Source organism: Xenopus laevis, chromosome 4S, assembly GCF_017654675.1.
Source record: "Xenopus laevis strain J_2021 chromosome 4S, Xenopus_laevis_v10.1, whole genome shotgun sequence".
Classification (NCBI taxonomy): domain Eukaryota; kingdom Metazoa; phylum Chordata; class Amphibia; order Anura; family Pipidae; genus Xenopus; species Xenopus laevis.
In genome coordinates, this window is record NC_054378.1 from 56,301,276 (window position 1) to 56,326,449 (window position 25,174).

At 38.5% G+C, this 25,174-nt stretch overlaps 1 protein-coding gene across 1 annotated transcript; it reads right to left on the reverse strand.

Annotated features, from left to right (window-relative positions):
• Window positions 1–564: 564 nt before the first annotated feature.
• Window positions 565–24,983, reverse strand: pdpr.S (pyruvate dehydrogenase phosphatase regulatory subunit S homeolog). Its single transcript, XM_018260647.2, has 18 exons — window positions 24,830–24,983; window positions 21,778–22,057; window positions 19,469–19,602; window positions 19,209–19,290; window positions 18,361–18,524; window positions 16,268–16,389; window positions 15,946–16,063; window positions 15,551–15,700; window positions 15,159–15,351; window positions 12,688–12,812; window positions 12,014–12,169; window positions 10,595–10,728; window positions 9,810–9,958; window positions 7,938–8,050; window positions 7,370–7,464; window positions 7,115–7,204; window positions 6,548–6,730; window positions 565–1,650 (listed from the first exon to the last, which is right to left on the reverse strand). The coding sequence occupies exons 2-18, from the start codon at window positions 21,990–21,992 to the stop codon at window positions 1,276–1,278; spliced, it is 2,598 nt and encodes an 865-aa protein (XP_018116136.1). The 5' UTR covers window positions 21,993–22,057; window positions 24,830–24,983; the 3' UTR covers window positions 565–1,275.
• Between the last annotated feature and the right edge of the window lie 191 nt (window positions 24,984–25,174).

The window sequence follows — 25,174 nt, forward strand, 5'->3', positions numbered from 1 at the left end:
TGACTATCACAACATTTCTTGACAATAAATTACAGTGGGATTTGTTTGGCTTGCCAATTTCAGATTTAAAGGCTCACTAAATAATTTCTTTGCCTATGCAGAACAGCATAAATGAGAGCTCGTCCTTAGGGGCAGATTTATCAAGGGTCGAATTTCGAAGTAAAAAATACTTCGAAATTCGACCATCGAATTTAAATACTTCAAATTCAAATATTGAATTCAAACTTTTTTCATCGAATTTGGGTATTCTGCGGGCGAAGTAAAATAAATCCTTCGAATCGAACGATTAAATCCTTCGGATCGAACGATTTTACTTCGACTTCAAAAAACGTAGAAAAATGCTGTAGAAGGTCCCCATAGGCTAACATAGCACTTCGGCAGGTTTAATTTGGCGAAGTATTGAAATCGAAGTTTTTTTTAAAGATTATCGAATATTCTAACTATTTTACTTCTAATCAAATTCAAAGTCAATTCGAAGTCGTCGTATCCTATTCGATGGTCGAAGTATCCAAAAAAATGACTTCGAATTTCGAATTTTTTTACTTCGAAAATTCCCTCTAATTCACTTCGACCCTTGATAAATCTGCCCCTTAGTGTGTTTTCAAACCATTTGCACCTTTCATCTGTTACTGGAGTCCCTAACCCTGTCATGCCTAATGTGATGTCAGACTGTGATGTCAGACAAGATACAGACATTGTCTCCTTATGGTATGAGGGAATTTGACTCCATTGAAACCCTTATAATATGTATAGCAAAGCTACTGTATCTGTGTATCCATGTCATCGTCCTGTAGGGGGGGGGGTTCTCAGGAAGCGAGCAGTGCACATGCTTTTCAATAAAAACCTAAAAGCATTCAAATAGGAATAGCAAATTAACAAAATCAAGAACTGGAGCTAAAAGATGCTTTCCCAAAAAGCTCCATTACTAGCATGTTTCTTGTAATGATGTGCAGAGAGATTTCAGTTGCTCGTTAGCTCTGGATATCTAATAGTGGATTGGAAGTTAGTCAAAGGTATATAAGCCTTGGTTAACTCATCTGTTACTCGCAGATCCTACAAAAGCCAGTGCTGTAAGCTCAGTTATGGAATATGATTTGCCTATCTTTGCTAAAGCCGTATTCTTTTCATCAATATGTCCATGATGTTCTTCTTGAACCCAAACAGTCCAATCCAGTGTTTTCTATATTTCTTGTCTCTGGATTAAATGGATCTACTCCACCAGTTATTGTCCTTTTATGTGACATCCTTTTCTCAGGGGCCCAGATCTTTTTTTAATTAAAATCCAATATCCATTTCATCTTTCCTGCGTCTCAAAGTAAAGAGAGAACTGAATGGATACAGTTTGGCTTTGGCCTTAAATCTCTGGCCGGCAATATCAATGTGATACTCTCCTCGATTAATAAACTCAGGAGTAATAGGTTGCTGGTTGCTGTGTATAAAGCCCAGACACACGTGCCTGCCCAGTGTATAGCTGTATGCACTGCTAGTGGTCTTGCCCACATGCTCCCCATTGCGATAGATTGGTTCCCCCCACCAGGGCCACAAGTCTAGGTCTGTATCATGATCCTCCAGTATAAACATGGTGAAGCGTTTGAAAAAGCCTTCTTCACGCTGTTTCAGCAAAGCCTCCCGGCCTATAAAATCAGGGCCCTGAAAAAAAGGGAAAGCTGTTTGGTAAGTTAACCCATCTCAAAAATAATCCGTTTTTATTGTTTATCTCACGTGTTCACCAAACCCAAAGCTCCAAAGGCAGTTTTTTTCTAGTGGTTAGAAAGTAGTAGATTCCTCCAAGATGAGGAATTCTGCAATCTGGTTGCTATGGTCCACATTACCCTAGTAACCATGCACCGATTTGAATGAAAGACTGGAATATGAATAGAAGAAGGCTTGAATTATAAAGAGGAGTAATAAATAAATAACAATAAATGTGTAGCCTTACAGAGCATTTTTTATGGGGGTCAGTGTCCCCCCCCCCATTTGGAAAGAGTCAGAAGAAGAAGGCAAATAATTCAAAAACTAAAAAAAATAAATTAGGTAGACCAGTTGAAAAGTTGCTTAGAATTGTCCATTCTATGACATCCTAAAAGGTGCCCCACCCCTTTAAAGGGAATGGCAACCCAAAGAATAATTGTTTGCCTAATAAAAGAAAACATAATTTTAAGCAACTTTGCAATATACATTCATTTAATTTGTACACGTATTGCTGTTGAAAGTAGCATTTGTCCCTTTCTAGTCTCTGCCCTGATGGCTCAATGTAAGACAAGGCAACTGATTACCAGACCTGTATTTGCAACATTGTTTTAAAAGTAACAACTACTGTATGAGTTAGGCAAATACTGCTTTTAATAGCAGGTTTTTACAAATAACTCTGAAAGAACTGAAAAATGTTAATAAATGTATATTGGAAAGTTGTGTAGAATGATGTTTTCATTTATTATGCCAATTTCTCTTTTGGAATTGACTTGCCCTTTAAATTACAGTACAATCATATTTCATCAGAATATTTTCTTTAATGCTTTTCAAAAATCCTATATATGTCAGGCATGACTGGATATATGAATGAGACTGCATTCCAGCGAGCCGGATTGAAAGATAGAATCCAATTTGGCGGAGACAAAGCAAATAACTCTGCCATCAAGTTGTGCAACCTATTCCTTTTGTGAGGAAAACACCGACTGCTCGGAGTTAGAAAAGTTAAAGCTTTGGAACACTCCGAGCGATGATATCATGCGCTGGCCTGATTGGCTAAGAGGGGGAAGTCGCATCCAATTATATGCCGGGAAAGCAGCATTTCAGCTTTGCTTGTGCCGCTCAGAGCTCGCTCGCTTTGGATCAGTCAAGGAGAGTCCCTGGTGCAGCTGCACCCCCGATAGTTTGGCCACTGACGCCCACCCTCCCTTGCTCACTGCTGATGCCGGGGCCCAGATCGCGGTCTACCAGGAACATTACTGCGATCTACTGGTAGACCGCGATCAACGTCCTGGGCACCCCTGGTTTACATGGTCGGCAACCCCCCATCCCAGAACTGCTTTAGAAGGTGAAAAATTATACTTTACACTAAGGTGACACATAGAAAATAGAAAGAAATTGTAAAAAATTGATATTTCTGGTGATCTATCTGAAAAAAACTAGTTGTGAGAAGGTGAACAACCCCTTTAAGGTGGTTAACAATCACACTTCCCAAAGAACAAATGTGGCCATTAGCCACACAAAACACACTGGGGGGTATTTCGTAAAGTGCAGATTTACTCGCAAATAGTTGTATTGTCCATGTTTTTTCCTAAAACATTGAACTGCTGTGCCCGGCTTTCCATTTTTTGGGAATCCGCATTGTGCACAAATTTTCGCACATGAGATGATATTTTAACATAACCGTGTTTACAAATGGGTGGCGCACAGGGTGATCACGCTACTACATGGACGTTGTTGGAGCACTGATTAAAGGAATATTAACACCAAAAAATTAAAGTGTCTTAAAGTAAAGACAATATAATGTACTGTTGTGCTGCACTGGTAAAACTAGAGTGTTTGCTACAGAAAGTTCATATAAACAAGCTGCCATGTAGCCATGGGGGCAGCCATTCAAAGCTGAAAGGGGAGAAAAGACACAGGATGCTCAGCTGATAACAGATAAGCTCTGTAGTATACAATAAGATTCTTCAGAACTTATCCGTTATCTATTATTATCCTGTGCAAGAATGGCTGCCCCCATTGCTCCACAGCAGCTTGATTATATAAACTATAGTAGTGTTTCTGAAACAAATGCAAGTTTTACCAGTGCAGGGCAACACTACATTATATTGTTATTCCTTTAAAACACTATTTTATTTGGTGTTACTGTTCCTTTAAGTGATCCATTTCTAATTCTTGGTGCATGTGTTCTTAAGGGTATGGTCCTAACGTTGTTCACTTCTAGTTAGCTATCATTTTAAAAGACACTTTTATTTTAATGGCTTTCATTACTAAAACAAAATGTTAAATTACAGCAACACTAATCTGAATTTATTTTACTGTGCAAGTTCGTGTTTCAAGCAGTAAATAGCTATAGGCTATGCATTGTTTTGAAACCCAGGCCAAAATATCACCCATGTAACTGCAAGAGCATTTTAGAAAGAATGACTGGAATGTAAACATCCTTTTAACAGGAGTCATATTGGAAATGGGCTTTTTGGCGATGGCTGCAATTTTGATGTATTATGACACATACTGTACTAAGATTAAGAAACTATTTTTGGAGGGGGTAGACTGTGTATATATATATATATATATATATATATATATATATTCCCCATTTGGTTTGAATCTTAAGCAAACACAATAAATTGATAGCACTTGATAGAACCAACGCACTCATGATTTTTTTATTATCATTAATAATAGTAATACTTATAATAATAATAATAACAATACTTATAATAATAATAATAATAATACTTATAATAATAATTAGGGATGCACCGAATCCACTTTTTTGGATTCGGCCGAACCCCCGAATCCTTCACAAAGGATTCGGCCGAATACCGAACCGAATCCTAACCCTAATTTGCATATGCAAATTAGGGGTGGGAAGGGGAAAACATTTTTTACTTCCTTGTTTTCTGACAAAAAGTCACGCAATTTCCCTCCCTGCCCCTAATTTGCATATGCAAATTAGGATTCGGATTCGGTTCGGCCGGGCAGAAGGATTCGGCCGAATCCGAATCTTGCTGAAAAAGGCCGAATCCTGGCTGAATCCCGAACCGAATCCTGGATTCGGTGCATCCCTAATAATAATACTTATGATAATAATAATACTTATAATAATAATACTTATAATAATAATAAGGTGCTAAGGCAGTAGCAAAATATGAATGCAGTAGCAGGGCCCCTCCCCCACAGGGGCACCACTGGGAAAAGTAAATTGGGGGCCCAATTTTTATAAAATAAAAAGCCCTGAGCATTTATACATGGCCACTCCCCTAATGATATCTGCTATGGGCCATTATAACAAAAGCCCCTGCATGATCCATCCAAACCTCGTCCATCGCCCACAAGCCCTGTCGTCCTCCCAAAACCAGAGCTTTCACATCTCTTGGGGCCACTGCCACTGCCATGATGACCCTGAGTGAAGTGTAGACAAATGAGTAGAAGGTCTCCTCAATCAATACTGAATTTATGTGGATCCACTCTCTTGGTTCTGTCTATTCGGATTAGAAAATTCTGCACTACACTGATGAGCCCCAAAAAGTGCCAAACTGGACTGCACTAGAAATCTGACCAGCAACTGCCCTGGCTGTTTGTTTTTAAATCCAATTGGTGACCTTCAGTCAATATGTATTTCCATGAACATTGAAATTTAAGAAGCAAAACTAAGTTTCCTTCCCAGAATTCCCTAAATGAGTGGCACTGTCTCTTAATAGGTTGAACACATTTATTTTAAAAACAGGTTTAACAAAATTTAAAATATTCAGAAACAAAGTGGCGGTCTCTGATGACAGGCACAATAAGTAATTACCTTTCCATGTACTATGTAGAAGTGCTTTGTCTATACACAATGTCTCAGTGACAAGTGATATTTTTATTCAGAAATAAAAGCTTTTCAGTACTTAACTTCAGACCATTTTGGGATTACAAAGTAAAAACTACTATTTCAAAAACTTCTATTTCTAAAAAAAAAAACTCAACAAACAACTCAATACTGATACTGTCGCTTTAGATCTGAGTGTCTCTATTCCCTTCCTGACAAACAACCAGCATTCTAGGTTCACATTTTGTTGAGAACAATGGCCTGATCAGTATACAAATTCTATGTTAACAGGTATGGTTCCTCATAACTTTGGTACCTGCAAGACAGTTACCAAAGATTTACTACTTGGTAACTTGCCTTGAAAGCATATGGGTGAAGACACAGAGCTACTAGTAGCAGCTACTTGTCATGGCTTCCAAACGCCAGAAAATATGCTGCTAGACAATATTGAGAATTGCATCTGCTAAAACACACATAGAGACAAATATCAGTCAATTACCAGAATTGTCTATTTTTGTAGCCATGACAAGTAGCTGCCACTAGAAGCTCTGTGTGTGTATTGACCCTCACGAGGAAACTTCGGGCGACTTCGGAAAACGAAGAGCCGCGAGTGCCATACCACAGGCGATTTCTCATTCGAGCAGGCGGAAGACAGGGGGAAGCCGTTCCGGGAGATAAGTCGCCCTAAAGTATAGGCGATTAGTCGCTGGACGACTAAGTCTCCCCGAATCTCCAGGTGTGACCTTACCCTAAGTTGTACAAGTGCTCCAGCTACAGAATGTCTCTTAACTTGCTCCTGGGGTCTCCATGGAGTTAGAACCTCATACACAATAAAGCACAGCACTATATGTGGACAAGTGGGTAATAGGAGGAAACTCACAGGCATGACAAATGGAAATATTTTCTACAGCATGTTCCTCTCCTTTCATAAATGAAGGCAACAGTTTCTGCATGTCTGCGTACAGGCACAGTAACAATCATCTTGGATGCAGCTCTTTCACATATACCTTAAGATAATATGCTGTATGCTCACCGTCATACCTTATCAAGCTTGACCCTGAACTCTCGCCCACATTCCAGTGGGGTTGTGAAGGCATCAAGGTCCTGGCCCCAGAAGGCAAAAAATTTCTCTATGCGCAGACTTCTCAGGGCATAATAACCTGCATTTCGGATTCCATACTTCTGCCCAACACTCATGAGTTCATTATAAACATGTAGCGCATACTGTGGGGAAAAAGGGATGCAAATTAGTTACTCTGTTTGCACATTATACAAGCTCTGCTCTGATAAACAAAGTGATGCTGGAGCAGCACTGCTAATGAATTTACATTAAAAAATAAATCAACTGCATCTTTTGTACAATGAAACAAATTCATTAACTGCAAAGAGGAATATTGTCCTTAGTTTCAATGCATATACCAATCAGTAAATTGTGTATCTTGTCTGTGATTACCCAAAACCTGTTCTTCCACCATATCATTCAGTGTACTAGTTTGCACATAAATATACATTATGACACACTCAACTTCAAATATTCCTATATAGCAAATTCTGAAAAATGATCACATATAAAGCCACGTAGTATTGGATACTTGACTTACAACTCACCTCAATGGGGATGTACAAAGTGAAGCCAGGTTCTCCCGTATGTGTCATACTCATAACCCGGATCCCATTGGCATATCCCACACTCATTTCCTACAGAAAGGCGAATAACACAAAATGGTATGGAAGTCATACAAACAGGCTTAAAAATTAAAGGTGGTTAAACAGTGAATTTCCGGTCACACTTTCTGAGCCAACCTTAGCAGAATCTAAATGAAAGAGCAAAACAAATAATTCAATCTAAAAAATATGCCTTACCTTGCAAAACAAAGATGGAAAATGTTCAGGTGTCATTGGAGCGTAGGATAACTCAGAGAGCACATCAACAGCACGGGGGCCAATCAGGTTAAGAGCTGCAAGGAAGATAAAGCAATCACTAAATTATTCAATACACCCCCATAGAGGTTACAGTTTATATATATTTACATACACACAACAACCAAAACCAACAAGTCTAGGTCAGGAATAGTTGTAGCTTGCTTTATAATTTTAAGTATCCAGTAACCTAAACCTATTGATGAGGAGTATGCTAGCCTATGTTAAATAAAGAGATTGGAACCTCTGTAAAGCAATAATGTCACATCTGTAGATCAATAGCGGCTGTTGAAATACAACAACCCTGGCAGCCAGCAGATTGTAGGATAATACTAGGAGTTGTAGTTATCTGAAGATATGAAGGTTTGTACTTATCAATAAAGCACAGGACTGAGACTCCATTTCTTGTTCTTCTATTATTGAACTGTTGTTTACATCTCTCTAATGAGGATTTATGAGGAGTTTGAGATGAAGGCATACTTTTCTCCTCAATATTATCAGTTTAGTATACCTGTATATTTCCAGGTCACATCCTCAAGGAATAAATCACTGTCACTGGGCATGTGCTGCCGCAGCCAGGACCAACAGTGGACCTGCTGATCTGTAGGGGAAATCATGAAGAATCTGCAAGAGAAATGGAAGGTTACCTAACCACCACAGAAATGAATAATGCATCTATTGCATCTAAAACTGGAGGGAGGCTACCAAACAAAACAAGCAAATTTAACCAAAACCATAATGCAACAGGGAGACTCTATGCAACAAATTGTGTGCCGTATAGTGATATGGTGCTGAAAAACCCAGGATTCTTTCCTGTGTTACTTTTATTCAAGAATATTCAAAAAAGGATGATTATTTATGAGAAAGTGTTACAACAGGTCTTGTCTGTAAAAGTGCAAACACTGGTGTGTGTTTGAGAAAATTATTCACAGGGCTTTGATGGACCTATGAGAAATAATACATACAACCTCCAGACCCAACATACACAAAACAGAAATTAAAACTACTATGCTGAAATGTAAACCATAAAAACCCGAGACAATTATCACACATAGTTGTCGACCTTCTGTATGCATTTTCCCACCTAAATACAACCTGGGTGTGTGCTAACAAGCCTATGTCCTACCTGTCAGTGCAGCAACAGTGAACACTAAACTTTAACACTAAAGCACTAAGAAGGCATTCCGTAAATACTTAAAGGATAAAAATAATGATTCCCAGACACGCTATGCACAGACTAACCTCAGAAAGTCAGCTTGATGTGGTGGGAATCTCTTGTATATTCCACCTTATACATATTGCCTTAAGTTCCACTATCTCTCTCTCTCACACTAGTATTTTGTTTTTCTTAATACCACTTTTTGGTATTTACAGCTTTCTATGGAATATCAAAAAGATTTATTCGTGTATAGGTTTGATATATTCATATTTTACTAAATCCATTATAAATAGCTTTCAAACTGGTATTTTCTGATGAAGTGTCAGGTTTGCTGACACGAAACGCGTTAGTTGTAATCCCCCTCCACTGTAATTTCAATGCGCTTAATAAAGCCAACATTTTGATATTCTAACGCCTGACTCCGTAACTGCTTTGATCGGCGCTCCGTAGCGGTACCATTGAAGTATGTGGTATTTTCATTTGATATTTAACAGCACATTTTGGGATTTACATTTTTCTACGGATTAACAGCAAGATTTAGTGATTTCTGTTACTTTGGTTAAATATCATTTAATGTATAAGGGAGTCTGTTTGCAATACTTACTAATAAATATTTTCTCTTTAGTCCACAGTGGGACATGGGGACCATAGAGTTAATCAGCCGAAAATATTTACTGGTATCCCTACTTTATCTGGTTGTTCAGGCATCTGCTAAAAGACCAGATCTGGGACTTATTGGCCAGTTTCTTAGCAAATAAATAAGCATGAACCAGGATTAACAGCTTGGGTGTCTGGTGAGCACTCTACCTGTGTATGTAATCTGTTTACATACACAGGTAGCTACCCAGCGCTATGGAATATGTTGGAGCTCCATAAATATGTGATAATAATAATACAAATTATAACTATCGCTATAACACAAATCTGCTAAACTGTAATTGCTAAAACTTGTGTTAAATATGTATATGTACTGTGTAATGTTTAATGTATAAATGCTTAATTAGTGTGCTTTCTCATCCTAAATTCTTTTTCTACTGCAAAATCTTCCGACATGCTGTGTGTCAGCAGTGCATTGCAAATTGTTAGGTAGAGGAAATCGTTAATAAATCATTAAATGTCTATTTTTTATAAACAGATTATTTAAATATTAACTAAAGTTTAGTTATTTTAAAATAGCAACTGTTTCTCTATAAATATTTGCATCCCAAAATTCTGGTCAGGTACCTGCGCTTATTAAGGCGCACAATGCTGCAGTCATTTTCATATCCTCCTCTTTCATTGAGCATCCCAGTATGAACAATGTGTCCCACAGGAACATCAAGGTCATTGGAGAAAAGGTACTGCAGAGTGTCCAGAGCCTGCTCCCCAGGAGACTGAAAGACAGACACAGAATATATAAGGCAAAAAAATCTAAGGAATTATGATGACAGAAAAAGAGACAGAGAGGAAGAAGAACTTTTCTAGTAAGCACTGCCCCAGTCTAAATCTTAGAACTGAGGCACTCATACTTTATTTCTTGTAAAATTTAAAGAAATATATTCTGGCTGAACTTTTTCTAGTCATATTCCTAGTCATATTTAATTCTCTTATTCCAACCACTGCCTGGTTGCTAGGGTATTTTGGCCCTAGCATGGAAGTTGTTAAAAAAGTTCAGTTGTGAATTGTATCAGAAAATCACTGTTTACATCGTGCTACTTCAAGGGATTGCTCACCTTCAAACACTTTTTTAGTTCAGTTGATTCAGTTGGGTTCAGATTGTTCACCAAAAATAAAGACGTTTTCCAATTACTTTCTATTTTCTACCTGTGACTGTTTTTCTAATATTGAAGCAGCTCTGGGATGGGGTCACAGACTCTTTAACTGTTCTAAATTGATACATTTAGTTGATACATTTGTTTTCTTTGTCCCTGCTGAGCAGACTCCCTGAGTTTCATATATTTGGGAATTTACACAAAAAAAATAATGGATTTTTTAGAAAAACATGAAATAGCATATCCAAGAAGACTCACACTGATCTCAAATTTAGTAAAGGAAGACATGTCTATGACACACACAGCTTCTTTACAGCACTTCACCTCTGAACCCACAATATCAAACCAATCAGGTTTATAGAAGGTCTTGCTCTGATCAAGTGCCAACAAATCTGGAGAAAGAAGAAGTATATTACTGTTATTTATCTAAACAGTTATACTGCATTACTAAATCTGAAGAACAACAAGTAAGAATCTATCATCTGTTACTTAACCAAGTGGAGGAATTGGTCCCAACAAGGGCAACAAGAACTCTCTTAGCAATCTTATATACTACGGCCAAAAAATGTATAGCTATGAAGTGGAAGGCCCAAGACCCTCCATCACTTGGCATGTGGCAGAAGCAAGTTAACTCAGTAATCCCTCTTTACAAGCTGATATATATTAGAAGGGGATGCCCCGAAAAGTTTAAAAGGACATGGGACATGTGGCTAGAGGCTCAACCAACTCTCACAGTATAGGGCAAAATATGCGATTACATGAAGAATATACAGGGATCTAGTTATTCCTAATTTTAGATAACCCCTTTGTAATCTACTAGAAGGTCCACCCCAACTGGTACAGTGAAGCAATGAATCACATAAAGTGCCAAAGATTCTCACATATTCTTTAGTTATCTTAAGCAGGTGTTAAAAATCCCTCCCTGTTAGTTAAGGTATAAGTATGAGTCCTTGTGGCAAGTGGGTATGTAACTCAGTCGCATATACAAACTCCTATACCACCTAACAACCCATTTACCCAATACACAAGGTAGATACAGTAAGGTGTTAGTTTAGCTGAGGCTTATAACCTGTATGTTATACATGCTATCATCGAGTGTACCGTTGCAATATGACTTTGCGATACCAACCTGTGTCATACTGATGTTATTCTGATATACTTAATAAACTTGAATTGTTAAAAAAAAGAATCTATCATCTATCTGTCAATTGTCTCCAGGCACAAAGGCTTCCCTGGTTAACTATAGTTATTAACAGCAAAGCAGTATATGTATTCAGATACAACACCCGACACTTGGAAAGCACTGAGGAAAAAAAGACAATTTTGTTAATGTGAGCCAGAAATGGTGTGATCCTTCTGTCGAGTGTAGTGTGAATGTAAACAATACTTCAGTTTACAGAAGGTTCATAGCACCACTAGCTTAGTGTGAGTGACAGAACCACCTCTCCATGCTCAGCCATTTTAAGGGAATTGTTCAGTGTTTAATTAAACTGGGTAAATGGATAGGCTGTGCAAAATAAAAAACCTTTTCAACATAGTTAGTTAGGCTTAGGCAACAATGATAAACATTACATGGCTCCTGAAAAGCCCAATACATAATAAATTCTCTGGAAGACGTACATTATATTTAGTCTCCCACTACAAGCCAACAGGTAGCAACTTATGATTTCAACAAACCTTTCCCCGGAGGTACAAAGTACTTTGCCCTCTCAAACCCATGTTTTTCCATCCACCGTGCCCCCTGTGTATCCAACCGATCATAGAGTGGAGATGTCCGAAGCTGTCGCCCTGTTTGAAAGTCCCAGCGTGGTACCTTCAGGTCATATATTAGAGCTGGAAAGGGACACAAGCATAACAAAAAATTAAACTTTGTACTTCTTCCTGAAAGCAATATGTCCCGTTTGGTAAAAATGTGAGTTACTTACTGAAAACATTGTGGTTAATGTAATCAGAAAGCAAACTAAATTCTTTAGTTCTCAGCTGGTCATTTGCCACAATATTACATTTTGTTTTCTGCAAATGTTCACTAAAAACACCATGCGTAGGTTTTGCTAGAAACCGTGTATATTTGCCAGTAAGCAGTTAATGGGTAACTTACATACGCAGAAAAAAATGTAAAAATATATTAGGTTTTCTTCGATATATGGAGATGTTTATTAATAATGGTTTTTTGGACCATATTTCCCTAGAGCGACAGAAGAATCGATTAATCAATCCAAGGGAAAATGATTCAGTTAATACAAACAAACGTGTAACTCTGAGAGGTCTCTGGTGTACTACAATGACATCTCTGTATACAGTACTACAATAAAGTCTTCATTATAAAAATAAAAACTTTTGATAGAACTTACGCATAACTTCCATGACTCGATGTCTCAGGAAGGTGCGGCTGCTCTGCAGAGCCCCAAATCGCTTTACGTCCAAAGGCCACACATTATCAACAGGATACCCATAGACCATCCACTCAGCAAGAAATCTAGGAAGAAAAACACAACTTAACTGTGTTTACCACATCTTTGAGTAATTGTAGAAGTTAGTAAACACTAACAATGTGTAACTACATGGATGCCATTGTAGTTAGGTCTTTGCCAAAGCCCATAGTCATTTAAAACAGAATTCTGCGTAAAAATTCAGGACTCTTATGTTTTTCACACATTTATTAACACTGCCTTTACAAATAAGGGCCCTTTATTTTATCTATACATCATAAACTATATAGTTAACACCTTGCAATGAATGTTTGCAAGCATGTAAATCACAAATCACAATTCATTTCAGGGAGATTAGTTATCCACAGTAACGAAGATTTATTGCTTGGCAACTAATCTCCCTGTGTGTTAATTTCGGAGAAGACACACAGAGCTACAATAGTGATAATTCATGTAGCTAAGACACTATGTGTATTTTAGCAGAGGCAAGTTTCAGTATTGTCTATGGCAGGGTATATTTTGGAATTTTGTAGCCACAAGTAGCTGCTACTTAGTAGTTCATTGTGTCTTCACCCTAAGGGTAAGGTCACACTGAGCGTTTCGGGGGGTTTAGTCGCCACAAAGACAAGGCGATTAGTCGCTAGGCGACTAAATCTCCCCGAAACGCTCAGTGTGACCTTACCCTTAAACTTCTCAATAGTTTAAAGTTATTTGAAGTGCAACATACCACCCAACATTTGAAAAAGAGGAAAAAAGATCAGCAGAGCAAATTTTTTGACCATGTTCATTTTATGGCAACACCATGTCCATTTTAGAAAATTTGGCAGGTTATGAAAGGTTGAACACATTTCTGGGAATTTTAGGGCCATGTTTTATGCGTTATAACAGTTTTGCTATGTAGGTGAAATTGCCCTTTAAAGGGGTTGTTCAAGTTTGAGTTAACTTTTATAGTATGATGTAGGTAGCGATATTCTGAGACAATTTGCATTTGGTTTTCATTTTTTTATGTGGCTTTTGAGTTAATAAGCTTTTTATCCAGCAGCTCTACAGATTCTTATTTCAGCAATCTGGTTGCTAGTGTCCAAATTACCCTAGCAACCATACACTGATTTGAATAAGAGACTGGAATATTAATAGGAGAGGCCTGAATAGAAAGATGAGGAATACAAAAGTAGCAAAAACAACACATTCATAGCTTTACAGACCATTTGTTCTTTTAGATGAGGTCAGTGACCCCCATTTGGAAGTTGGAAAGAATCAGAAGAAAAAGCAAAATATTTAAAGAACTATATATAAAAAAAAAAGAACAAAGACCAATTGCAAAGTTGCTTATAATTGGCCATTCTATAAGATACTAAAAGTTAATTAAAGGTGAACAACCCCTTTAAGCTGTGAGTCTCAGTTATCCCGAGAGTTTATCTTAAATAAATAGTTACAATTGTTGCTTTGCTTATTTTGAATTGTTACAAATGTATCTTAGTGCAGGTGCTGAGTGTTCTAGGCTTTCTGCCAAAAAAGCCTAATGTTAATTGAGTTTCAGAAACTTTGTACAATTGTGTTCAGAATAATAGCAGTGTGTTTAAAAAGTGAATACAGCTCAAAATCCTTACAATAGCTTTCATTTCCATACACACAGCATTGGAAACACGGCACCTTCTATTTCAAATCAAAACATGAAGAAAATGTATCAAATTTGTGTTATTCTTTTACAGAAAGTGAAGAAAATGGAATATTAGGCTGTTCCAAAAAAAAAAAAAAATAGCAGTGTCTGCATTCTTCTTTACAAACTCAAACATTCATTGTATAAACTGAAAAATGTTTAAAGATTTTTCCTTTAAAACACTAAGCTAATATTTAGTAGTATAAGTAGTGTTTCTGAGAACTGCTGCACATCTGTGTTACATGGAGTCTACCAACTTCTGGCACCTGTTACATTCCACAATTCTTCTGCATTTCTTGTTTCAGAAACAGCATTTTGGATGTCACCCCATAGGTTTTCCTTTTTTTTTTTTTTTTAAACAACAAACAACACTTTGTTTAAGTAAAGTATATGGACATTGTAACGTACAGGTTAACACAGAAGAGTTTTGGATCCAAGCCTTTTTGGACACATATCCTCAAATTATTAGAAGGCAGGGTTTTCTCTTCCCTGCTAATTTGTATACACAAGATAAGATTTGGTTCAGGACTCTGACAAATCTTTGGTGAAAGTTTAAGCATTAGGCTGAATCCAGAAAAAAGTGCATTCAGTGTATGCCTAGTTAATTTAGCTTTTAATTAGTAGGTTAATCACAAGTCATCAATACCTGCGACACTTGTGGTTAACTTGTGACTTCATTACAACATTTGCTTCTATTTAGTTAGGAAAAAAGCAATGACAAATTTTTACTCACTTGCCAGCACCCCCACCCAAAGAGCACCCCTGAGAATTCATGCCAGCAAGGGTGAAATAGTGTAGAAGGGTGGGGCTCTCTCCCATCACACAACGCATATCTGGGGTGAATGCTTCAGGGCAGTTGACCAGTCGCAGTATTTCTAGTGCCTCCAGGGATGGCATCCGGCGTAGCAATGCAGTAAGCAGAGGCTCTATAAGAAGATTTTGAGTGAATAAAGGACCCCACATCTGATTCGTCAATACTCAAATGTTATTTCACTCCCTCTTTATAAATCTAGCATCCTTAGTTGGCCTTTTTGCAAGTTAGGCTTCTGTTAATATCAAATACTTTTACTATAATGTCCTAGATTTTGCATCCTACGTTTCTACCCATAGAATAGATCAGAATACCAAAGTGATCCCAGTCCTCTTGTAGGTTCTGGATCTCAAGCTGGTTTCGACCCTCTGTGAAAATGGGCTTGGGATTCTTCTCAAACCCTCCAGAAAGTATTCCCCCCTGCCAGTTGCGAATGTATATCCTCCCATCTGGATCAACAACAGCTTTGAAACAAAAATAGACAGTTTGTTGAGTTTGTCATCACACATGCAAGGCAACTACATCTCTAAACATCAAACTAGCTGGCTGTGCAGTAGAATATTAAATGAAGCCTGTGTATCTCTGCAGGATCGGCACATGCACTGAAACACAGAAAAAGGATTCTCTGAATAGTAATATCTGACATTAACATGATATTGAAATGACTACTTTCTACTTCTAGAGCATTTTAGTAAAGACAGGTACATACTTGGAGATGTATCTTCTAGAGGGGGCTGCAAATGCTGGGTCAGAAGGTAGAAGTGTTCACAGGCATGAAGGGGAATGCTGACAGGTGACTCATTAGACAAGCCCAGCTCATATGCCCACTGCAAGAGATACAAACCACCCTCGTGGTTAAAAACAAACCCACACTCCCATCCAACTATAAAATGAAGATGCCTTCATTACAAATATTATAAAGGTAACTGGCAGCACCACAGAGATTTTAGTTTTAAGAGGTGCATCAAGAACTACTGACAGAAGAGAGAAATGGTCTGATCAGTCATAAATATGATCTAGCTTATAATTACCTGCCCTGCACAGTTGACAAAGTATTCACACTCCACCTGTCCCCGGTCTGTGTCTACTCCACTCACATGACCTTTTTCCACCAACACATGGTTGACCGTTGTATGTTCATGAACTTTAAGCCCTGTAAGACATACCTTATAAATTCTCTGGCCCAAAGGAGGCCTATTAATACATGGAGAAATGTTCACATTAAGTCTGCACTTCATCATATGATAGGTCAGAAATTCATTAATCAGTGGTCACTGATTGGGCAGTAGAGTAGTGGGTTCCAGAACATTAAATTCCATTTAAAGTGTAAAACAACATATAACTTGGAGAGCTAAAATGCTAACTTTACTTGAAGGAATGTAAAGTTGCATTTGTCTATAATATTTGAATTAATAACTGGTCATTTGTGCATTATTGTACCACTTTCTAAAATTATTTAAAGGAGGAAGGGATGCAATTTTTAGCTTTATTTACTAAAATACACAACAGAAAATTCCAAGGAGCTTGTGAGAAGGCAGAAAGAGGTAAACAAGAAAAGTGAAAAGCTGTAACCCTTACGGATTATCAATTTTATGCCAATGAATTCTTCTGTACAAAAGTTGTTAATGGGATATTGATATACACTGAGGGGCACATTTACAAAGCTCGAGTGAAGGATTCGAATTAAAAAAACTTCGAATTTCGAAGTGCTTTTTGGGCTACTTCGACCATCGAATGGGCTACTTCGACCTTCGACTACTACTTAGACTTCGATTCGAACTAAAAATCGTTCGACTATTCGACCATTCGATAGTCGAAGTACTGTCTCTTTAAGAAAAACTTCGACCCCCTACTTCGGCAGCTAAAAGCTACCGAAGTCAATGTTAGCCTATGGGGAAGGTCCCCATAGGCTTGCCTGAGATTTTTTGATCGAAGGATATTCCTTAGATCGTTGTATTAAAATCCTTCGAATCGTTCGATTCGAAGGATTTGCGCTAAATCGTTCGACTTCAATATTCGAAGTCGAACGATTTTAGTTCCTAGTCGAATATCGAGGGTTAATTAACCCTCGATATTCGACCCTTCATACATCTGCCCCTGAGTGAATTTTCTTAGACAGCTGCATGATACATACATGATGTGACCTTTACCTTTTCTATTAAGAGATGGGTCGAAGTGCTTTAAAACTTAAAATTCAGTAAAGATATCTATCTTTTCAGTAGTAAAGTATACAACATGATATTAAGTATATAAGTATAGTTTCAGTAATACAGGTATGAGACCTGTTATCCAGAATTCCTGGGACCTGGGGCTTTCCGGATAATGGATCTTTCCATAATTTGGATCTTCATACCTTAAGTCTATTACTATAAAATCATGTAAACGTAGGCATAACAATAGGCTGGTTTATAGCTTAGTTTGGATCAAGTACAAGGTACTGTTTGGTTATTACAGAGAAAAAGGAAATAATTTTTAAAAATTTGGATTGTTTGGATAAAATGAAGTCTATGGGAAATGGCCTTTCCGTAATTCAGGGCTTTCTGGATAATGGGTTTCTGGATAATGGATGCCTTATCTGTATCTAAGAAAACTATTTGTTTTCAAGATGGACTCTCCCATCAACCATTATAAGCCTTCCTAGGGATGCTAGCCCATCATTTTAAAAACCTCTGACACAGCCCTTACAACTTTTGTAGCTGCCCTTCTTAGTTGATTGATAGGCCAAAGGGCGATTGTAGACTTAAATGTCAGCAAAAGCTTCTCTTACTGAGCAAAGCAAAAATAGTCTTATAAAGCAAATTCTATCATTTAATTTTAATCTAACAAATTGCAGCTCTCTCAGAGATAGAAAGAAGGTTTCCTGTGCTGCTGCCAGTCACAAAAAGAAACAATATCGTATACAAAATATAAGTAATGTTAATAGTATGTCCTTTTCACTCCATAACCTCCATTTTTGTTTCATAAGTCCAGCAATAGTCAGTAAAAAAATCTAGCATTATCTGTTATGTTGAGTGCCCGGTTTGGTTATTTTGTAATGGAATGACACATCTTCAGGCTGCTGTTCCTCCAGCTCTTCAAAGGATTACAAAGAAGTTACATTAATAATCCAAAACCATGTACCCACCCTTTTGCTGTGCAGCATTCACCAAAGCTAGGGTCACATCTGTAGTTGACACCACGGCATCTTCAGGTACATACATAGCACCAACCAGGTCATGAATATTAATCAGAGGATGAAGTTCTGCAACATGTTTTGGTGTGATTATCTCACAGGGAATACCTTTCATCCTGCAGGAAACCATTATAATTTTTAAAAAATGACAGTATTAGCTACATCCCCACTTAATATAATGTAATGTAAGTAATAATACATGCTAAAAAGAAATACCACCTCATCACTAAGAATATTTAACTGGAATAATTGGGACATTTAAAATGATTAAAACTAAATACTATTTTTTGCCATTGACATAGTCTTACACGGCCATACATGAGGGACCTTTGGCTTATTTAGCCACGCTCAAGCACGGCCAAACAGTCAGATCATAATACAGGCAAGTCTAGGCGGGGTCTTTGAGAGAATGCAACATCAAGACACCAATTATCTAAAGTGATTGTCTAACCTGCCCAGCAGATATCCAGACAATTTGCAACCTGATCTGTTAGCAGGCAGTCAGGAGGGCCCTAAACATGGGCCAACAGCCAGGTGTGGAAGGTTGAAACAGCAGCTTATTTTGGGGTGTGTATGTGCTTGATGATATCAAGTACAATACATTATCTTACAGAAAAAGGAAGCCAGTAAAAAAAATTATATTTCTTTAAAAAGTACATAAATGACACTGCTAGTTTTTTGTGTATATTGTTTCTGGTAATAGATCTCACACCTTAATCACATTCAGTCTTATTAAGTATTTCCAAAACTAGTAAGACCTGGTACAGCTCTATGGGATTGCATCTTATCTAGGACCTTACCTTAGCCTGGACACAATGCGTTTCAATGATATCAAGCGATCTTGTGTCTGAGCCAGTGTGATTGACCCTGTTTTTTTGTAGCCTGCAGGACAAAAAAAATGGGTGTTACTCAATAATTACTAAATCTTTAAGCACAACATAAGGTGAAAGGCTAGCATGTAATGACATTATATGTATATTCAATTTGTACGTATATATATATATATATATATATATATATATATATATATATATATATATATATGTTAAATTTTCCTTACCTGTGGCAACTCCTGTTTCTCCTTCCAACTGCTGATAAAGTTTATTTGAGTAGTCAGCCATCTCTGTTTCTATAGAAATGTGCTTGATTGTGCTCACCATTCCAGCACAAAACCGGGTAGAGCCAGCGGCCAACCTGCAAGAGATTTCAGCTATCAGTTTTGTTGTAGGAAGTCCAACACTAGCATCACTGCCTGCAGTTTTAAGTGCTGGAGGACCACTAGTTGTATTAAATACGTTTAGCATTCAAAAGTATCCCTTTGCTTTATTAGCTTCCTGATCCAAGCAGTCCTGCAGGCAATGGAGAAAGTGCTTGGCCATTATTAAAGGAGAATTAAAGCCTACCTAAAAAAGTAGCTAGAAATGTTGAACATTATGTTTTGGGCTTCTGTACCAGCCCTAAGGCAACCACAGTCCTTTAGCAGTAAAGATCTGTGTCTCCAAAGATGCCCCAGTAGCTCCCCATCTTCTTTTCTGCTGATTCACTGCACATGCTCTGTGCTGCTGTCACTTACTGAGCTTAGGGACCCACTCACAATATACAGTACACATAGAATAGAAATGGCACAACCCCTAAGCTTAGCTTCTCAACAGCTGCTCAGAGCCCACTGAGCACGTGAGTGTTGCAGACGCTTTCAAAGATGGTGACCCCCTGTGACAAGTTTGAAGTCCTGGATCATTGCTGCTATTGAGATGCTGAAACTTAAGGCTGGTGCAATAAGTTCAGTATGTAAAATATGGCATTTTTAGCCACATTCATTTTTAGGGTTTAGTTCTCCTTTATCATGTTACACTTTTAACATTGAACCCAACATGTTTTGGCCCCCATAGTGATGGGATCTTTGTCAGGGGAACATACAGAAACAAAATTCATAAGCAAACATGTGCCCCTGCCAAACATGAAATGTGCTGGTTTAACTTTTTTCTATATACTATGAAAGTTTTCCAGGTAACTTCCTACAGTGAGCACCCACCATCTTCAAACTATGTTTATTGAAATTAGTGAGGGACCCTTTTGCCCATCCAGCACTATATCCCTTTCTTAATATAATGTTGGTTGTAGTGGCAGGAGAGGAGAGCTACAATGCTGTTCTGAATTATGACATTGTAGCAGGTCCGGACTGAGAATTAAAATAGGCCCTGGCGTTTCAGGTACACAGAGGCTCAATCAGCCCCCACCAGTCCATTAAATACTGACTTTCTATGGCATCTTATAGCAGCCCCTCTGGCATTTGCCAGAACCCACAGATTGCCAGTCCGGGCCTGCATTGTAGGAAGCATTATTAGTCTGTCTCCTGTATATGACAGTGCTAGCACAAGCACAAAGGAACACGGTTATTAGCAGTAACAAGAGTAAGCGTACCAATAAAACAGGACAAGACATTGCCAAGAGAAGGCGGGTGGGGGCTAAAATTCTCATCTATTTTTAAAAACAAAATACAAAGTCAAACACCAAGGAGAGAAGGTGATACTTTGCAACAGTTGTAACCTTGAGACACGAGGTATGGAAGACTTCCTCTTAAACAGGTCAAGTTTATTGTTGTGACCTCTTCATAACAGGTAAATGGGGGCACAATCCATTCTCCTCACCTCTCCCTAACATAGACTGCTGTCTGTCCCTTCCTCTATCACTGCCAGAATGACCACCATATTTCCTATTCCTCTTTGCTATAGCCCCTTTTCACTACCATCAACAGTTTAGCTTGGGACTCACTGCCACCTAGTGGCTAATACTGGTACTGGCGTTTAGCTCTCAGGCTCCCATTGGTGCACTCTCCAAAAGCAAAAGGTACTGTATATATATTTGGCAATAGATCCAGTACAATAAGTCAAGCAGGTATAATACCCAGATTTCATTAGATATTATATGCAAACCTTAAAATGAAATTTCCATAAATGAATAATGCAATCAACATCTTCTCTTATTGATCTCGCTGATCCCAACTGCGTGAAATATTTGATTCCCTAGTGCAAATCTTTTTAGTAGTGTGAGCAAACATGCAGACTGGCTGGCGATGATCATATAGGGTAGGGAACGTATGCCTAACTACAGGGCTTGCTGTGATATCAGTATGGAGCATTAAGCAAGATTGCTAAAGTGGCACCCAGTGAGGAGCAGAAACTTGTCATTTACAATCACAACCAGCAAACAGTGGCAGAAACAAAGCCATATTGCTGGGGTGAGGGCAAAAGCGCACATTTTCAACTAGGGCAAAAAATATGATTTACAAAAGCCATCAATGTGGAGTAATATTTATGGATCATATTATTAATAATACAGGCACGTAGTTAAGCCAGGCAAAAATCTCACCTTCCTTGCTCCAACAATAAGACATCATGCCATCCAAGCTTTGAGAGATGATATGCAACTGAGGCACCCATAATTCCTCCTCCACAGATCACCACTTGGGCACGAGCAGGCAATGGCTGTACCTCTGTGGATGCTGCACGATGAGGAGCGCACACACAACGCCATCCATACCGTCTAACATGTGCTTGAAGATCAGAGAGCAAACGGGCATGCATTTTTTTGCCGGGGGTGTTAAGGATAGAAGGAAGAAGCTATCCAGGAGGGGAGTGAGGCAGACAGCCTGCGGATAAAGAAATAAGACAAGTTAATTAAAAGCTTTACCTTTGATCAGTTAGGTCACCAATCTTTGTTTTAAGCAATTTAAGCCACCGAATGTAACAGTAAAATAAAAACCAAGTATCACAATAAGCTTGGTTGTATAATAAAAAAAAATCTTTTGAAAATCGACATGTGCATGGCCACCTTTAGGCTAATGGCACAACAGAAGATTAGTCACCCCCAATAGTTCTCCTTCCTCTTCTGCAGGGCGAATAATTGCCTGTGAATTTCCACCATTAATAGATGGAAGTGAATTGCCGGTAGTAAAACATATGCATCAATTAGTTGTTCTGAAGTTGCCTCATAAGGAGACTTCAAGCAACTTTGGTAAAACAGAGCAATATTTCTTATTTCCAACAATCATGGTTATTTCAGAAGCACCAATACATAGGGCAGCATGGTAGCACTATCTCTATGTGTGCATGGTTTTCCTCCTGTTACTTCAGTTTCCACCCATGCCTTGAAAACATACAGAGACTAATTGGCTTTTGACCATAGCGTATGTGACAGAGACCTTACTGTAAGCTCCACTGCGACAGGGACTGATGTGAATAATCTCCATAAGGAATTGCATGTATAGTGACTCCAGGAGGGAAGAGCGTGTTCAGTTCAGTGCTCCGGTGATAGTGCAGTGTGTTTATTTCTCCAAACCTGTGCTTATGTCCATTTAAAATCAATGAAAAAAATCACACCGTTTTGTTAAATTACAAAAAAATTTAATTCAAAAAAAAATTTTTTTAGCAGCAGGTACTGTTTCAGTGACTTTATCTCAGTTACCTACAATGCACATTTGTGCATTTGATTATCAAAGTCCAACTGGGCCCCCATTAGTAGGTTGCAGAGGCTTTGTCTAATAGTGTGGGACAAAAGTGTGGACAATCCTTAGTAAGATAGTTGTATTGCTTTAAGAAGTCCAGATCTCAATGTCTGAGGAGGTTGGCAAATATGCAAATCTCTGCCTGATTTGGCCAAACTGAACTAAACTGATGTTGGCTGAAGTGGGCCTTACCCAATCGGGTTTTCAAACTGGTAAGCTATCAATCAGTTGGGCAGGCCCAGTGCTGTATTTAGGGCAAGTGCCACCCTAGGCACCAGACCTAACAACGCTCCTATTTTGCAGCAGTAACATCACGTTTACAAATACGCAAGATGTGACATCATGTCCCCCAGGAATTGCCACCTGACCCCATCAACCCCACCCCAACTATGCTGCTAGATTTTTGCATGCAATCTCTGGCAGTGACTGGGGAGAATTTTAATTTGGGAGGAAAAAAAGAGATTATATAAGCAACCATGAGCTGCCCCTTATATTTTATATAAATAAATGGATCAATAAGCTGCCGACTTGGAAAGGGTAATTAATGGGTTTCAGTGGATAGAAATTGAGAGGCTTTTGGAGGTGTAAATGGAGCCACATTTACATTTCACATAGTAGCATTTAGCTTGAATAAAGCACAATTATAGGGTTTAGAATGTCATTTCAAACGTTGATGTTGCAGCGCTGCACATGTAGCCCAAAGAACCCGTCAATGCAAGAAACTGTATAGACTGAGCACGTCTTTTTCCATCCACAACTGCTGTTACTATTTATGTATGTGTGCATAGCTTTTCAAGCATGAAGGCAATTGTGATCTAATTCAGCTGACCTCCTGTCATGGTACATCACCTCTTACTTATTCCCAGCATATGTTTTTATTGTTTCTTTATTTTGTGCCAATGTCTGCAGTGCTTTCCAGAGATTAGATCTTATTTATATCAGTCCCTACCCCAGTGGAGCTTACAATCTAAGTTCCCAATCACATTCACCCACTATAGTCCGTTTTATTAGGAACCAATTAATGGGGGACCTGTCATCCTAAAAAATAATTCCAAATCCTTTTTTTTTTTATGATGTTAAGTCAAATAAACTTCACTTACATGAAATAAATGATTTAAATTGTGTGTCTTTTAGTCTTGGAAACTTGAAACAGGCAGCAGCCATTTTGTGGGCACAGTTATTAAGACGTGCTTTAGATCATGCCAAAATCTTGTTTATGCACCAAAATGGGGCACCTGATGCCCATGCACATGCTACAAAATTAAATGTTGGAGATGGAGGGGAAATGTAAGGAATGCAGTGACATCTAGAAATTGCAGAATGGAAAATGAAAGTAATTGCCTGCCCCGCCTCTACGTCTTTAACCTGCGTGTATGTTTTTGGAGATTACGAGGGGAAACAAACTTTGCAAACACAGGGATAACACACACTCCTTGCAGATAGTGCCCTGGCTGGAATGAAACCCGAGCAACTCTGAGCTGCACAGACTATTAGAGCTAATGATTGTCCCACTGAGCTAAAAGCAACAAACTCCCTGCACGTCTGATCTACGGAGTGACAGGCTGACAAGTGATGCAAAGTTGAAGGAATGCTCCACCGCTGCTGCTGCCTATGGCCAGTCTTTCCCAGCAGGGAACGGAGAAGTTGCCATTTTCCACAGCTCACAAAATAATCCTTCCAAAAGGAACGGACACAAAAAGTAACGATGCAAGTGTTCTCTGTGCTTCCTATCATTATAGTAACCTACAGTTTAAACAGCTTGCACTCTCAGCTCCATTCTAATGACTTTGTTTACACGTTGCTAGTAATGGCTGACAGTAACCCACACACCCAGAGGGGACATATTGTGTCATGCTTTTGTGCCCCTTTATTTAAATATATAATGTCCTCGAAAAAATGGTTTAAATCCTTCTTTACCTCTTACAAATGTAATTACATCAGAGCTGCAGAGAGACCCTCTCTGCTCCGTGTCTAGGCTGAACTGAAGAGTGGGCGTTTCCTTTCATTCTTCCACAGGAAGTGATCATAACTGTGAGTGACAATTGGAACTGTGCAATAGCAGCCCAAGCCCCGCCCCTCTGCTCCCAGCTTGATCTGTGTTGCTGCTGAGTGTGGTTTGTGGAGAAGCAGCTTTTCCTGGAAACGTATATTGTGTCCCATTCTCCTCTCACTTTTGCACATGTTCTGCTGTGTATAAGGGCAGGACTACATGGCCGATTCAGCTGAGATCCAACGCGCTGCGCAAAATCGCAGGAGTCACGT

What these genes read in the sequence shown, in the direction of transcription:
- pdpr.S (XM_018260647.2), bottom strand. Translation starts at nt 21,992, where the DNA reads ATGCATGCCCGTTTGCTCTCTGATCTTCAAGCACATGTTAGACGGTAT. An exon ending in TTATTGTTGGAGCAAGGAAG is followed by an intron (nt 19,603 to 21,777) that starts GTGAGATTTTTG and finishes AATCTCTTGCAG; the next exon opens with GTTGGCCGCTGGCTCTACCC. An exon ending in GTGCGCCTTAATAAGCGCAG is followed by an intron (nt 8,051 to 9,809) that starts GTACCTGACCAG and finishes TTTCTCTTGCAG; the next exon opens with ATTCTTCATGATTTCCCCTA.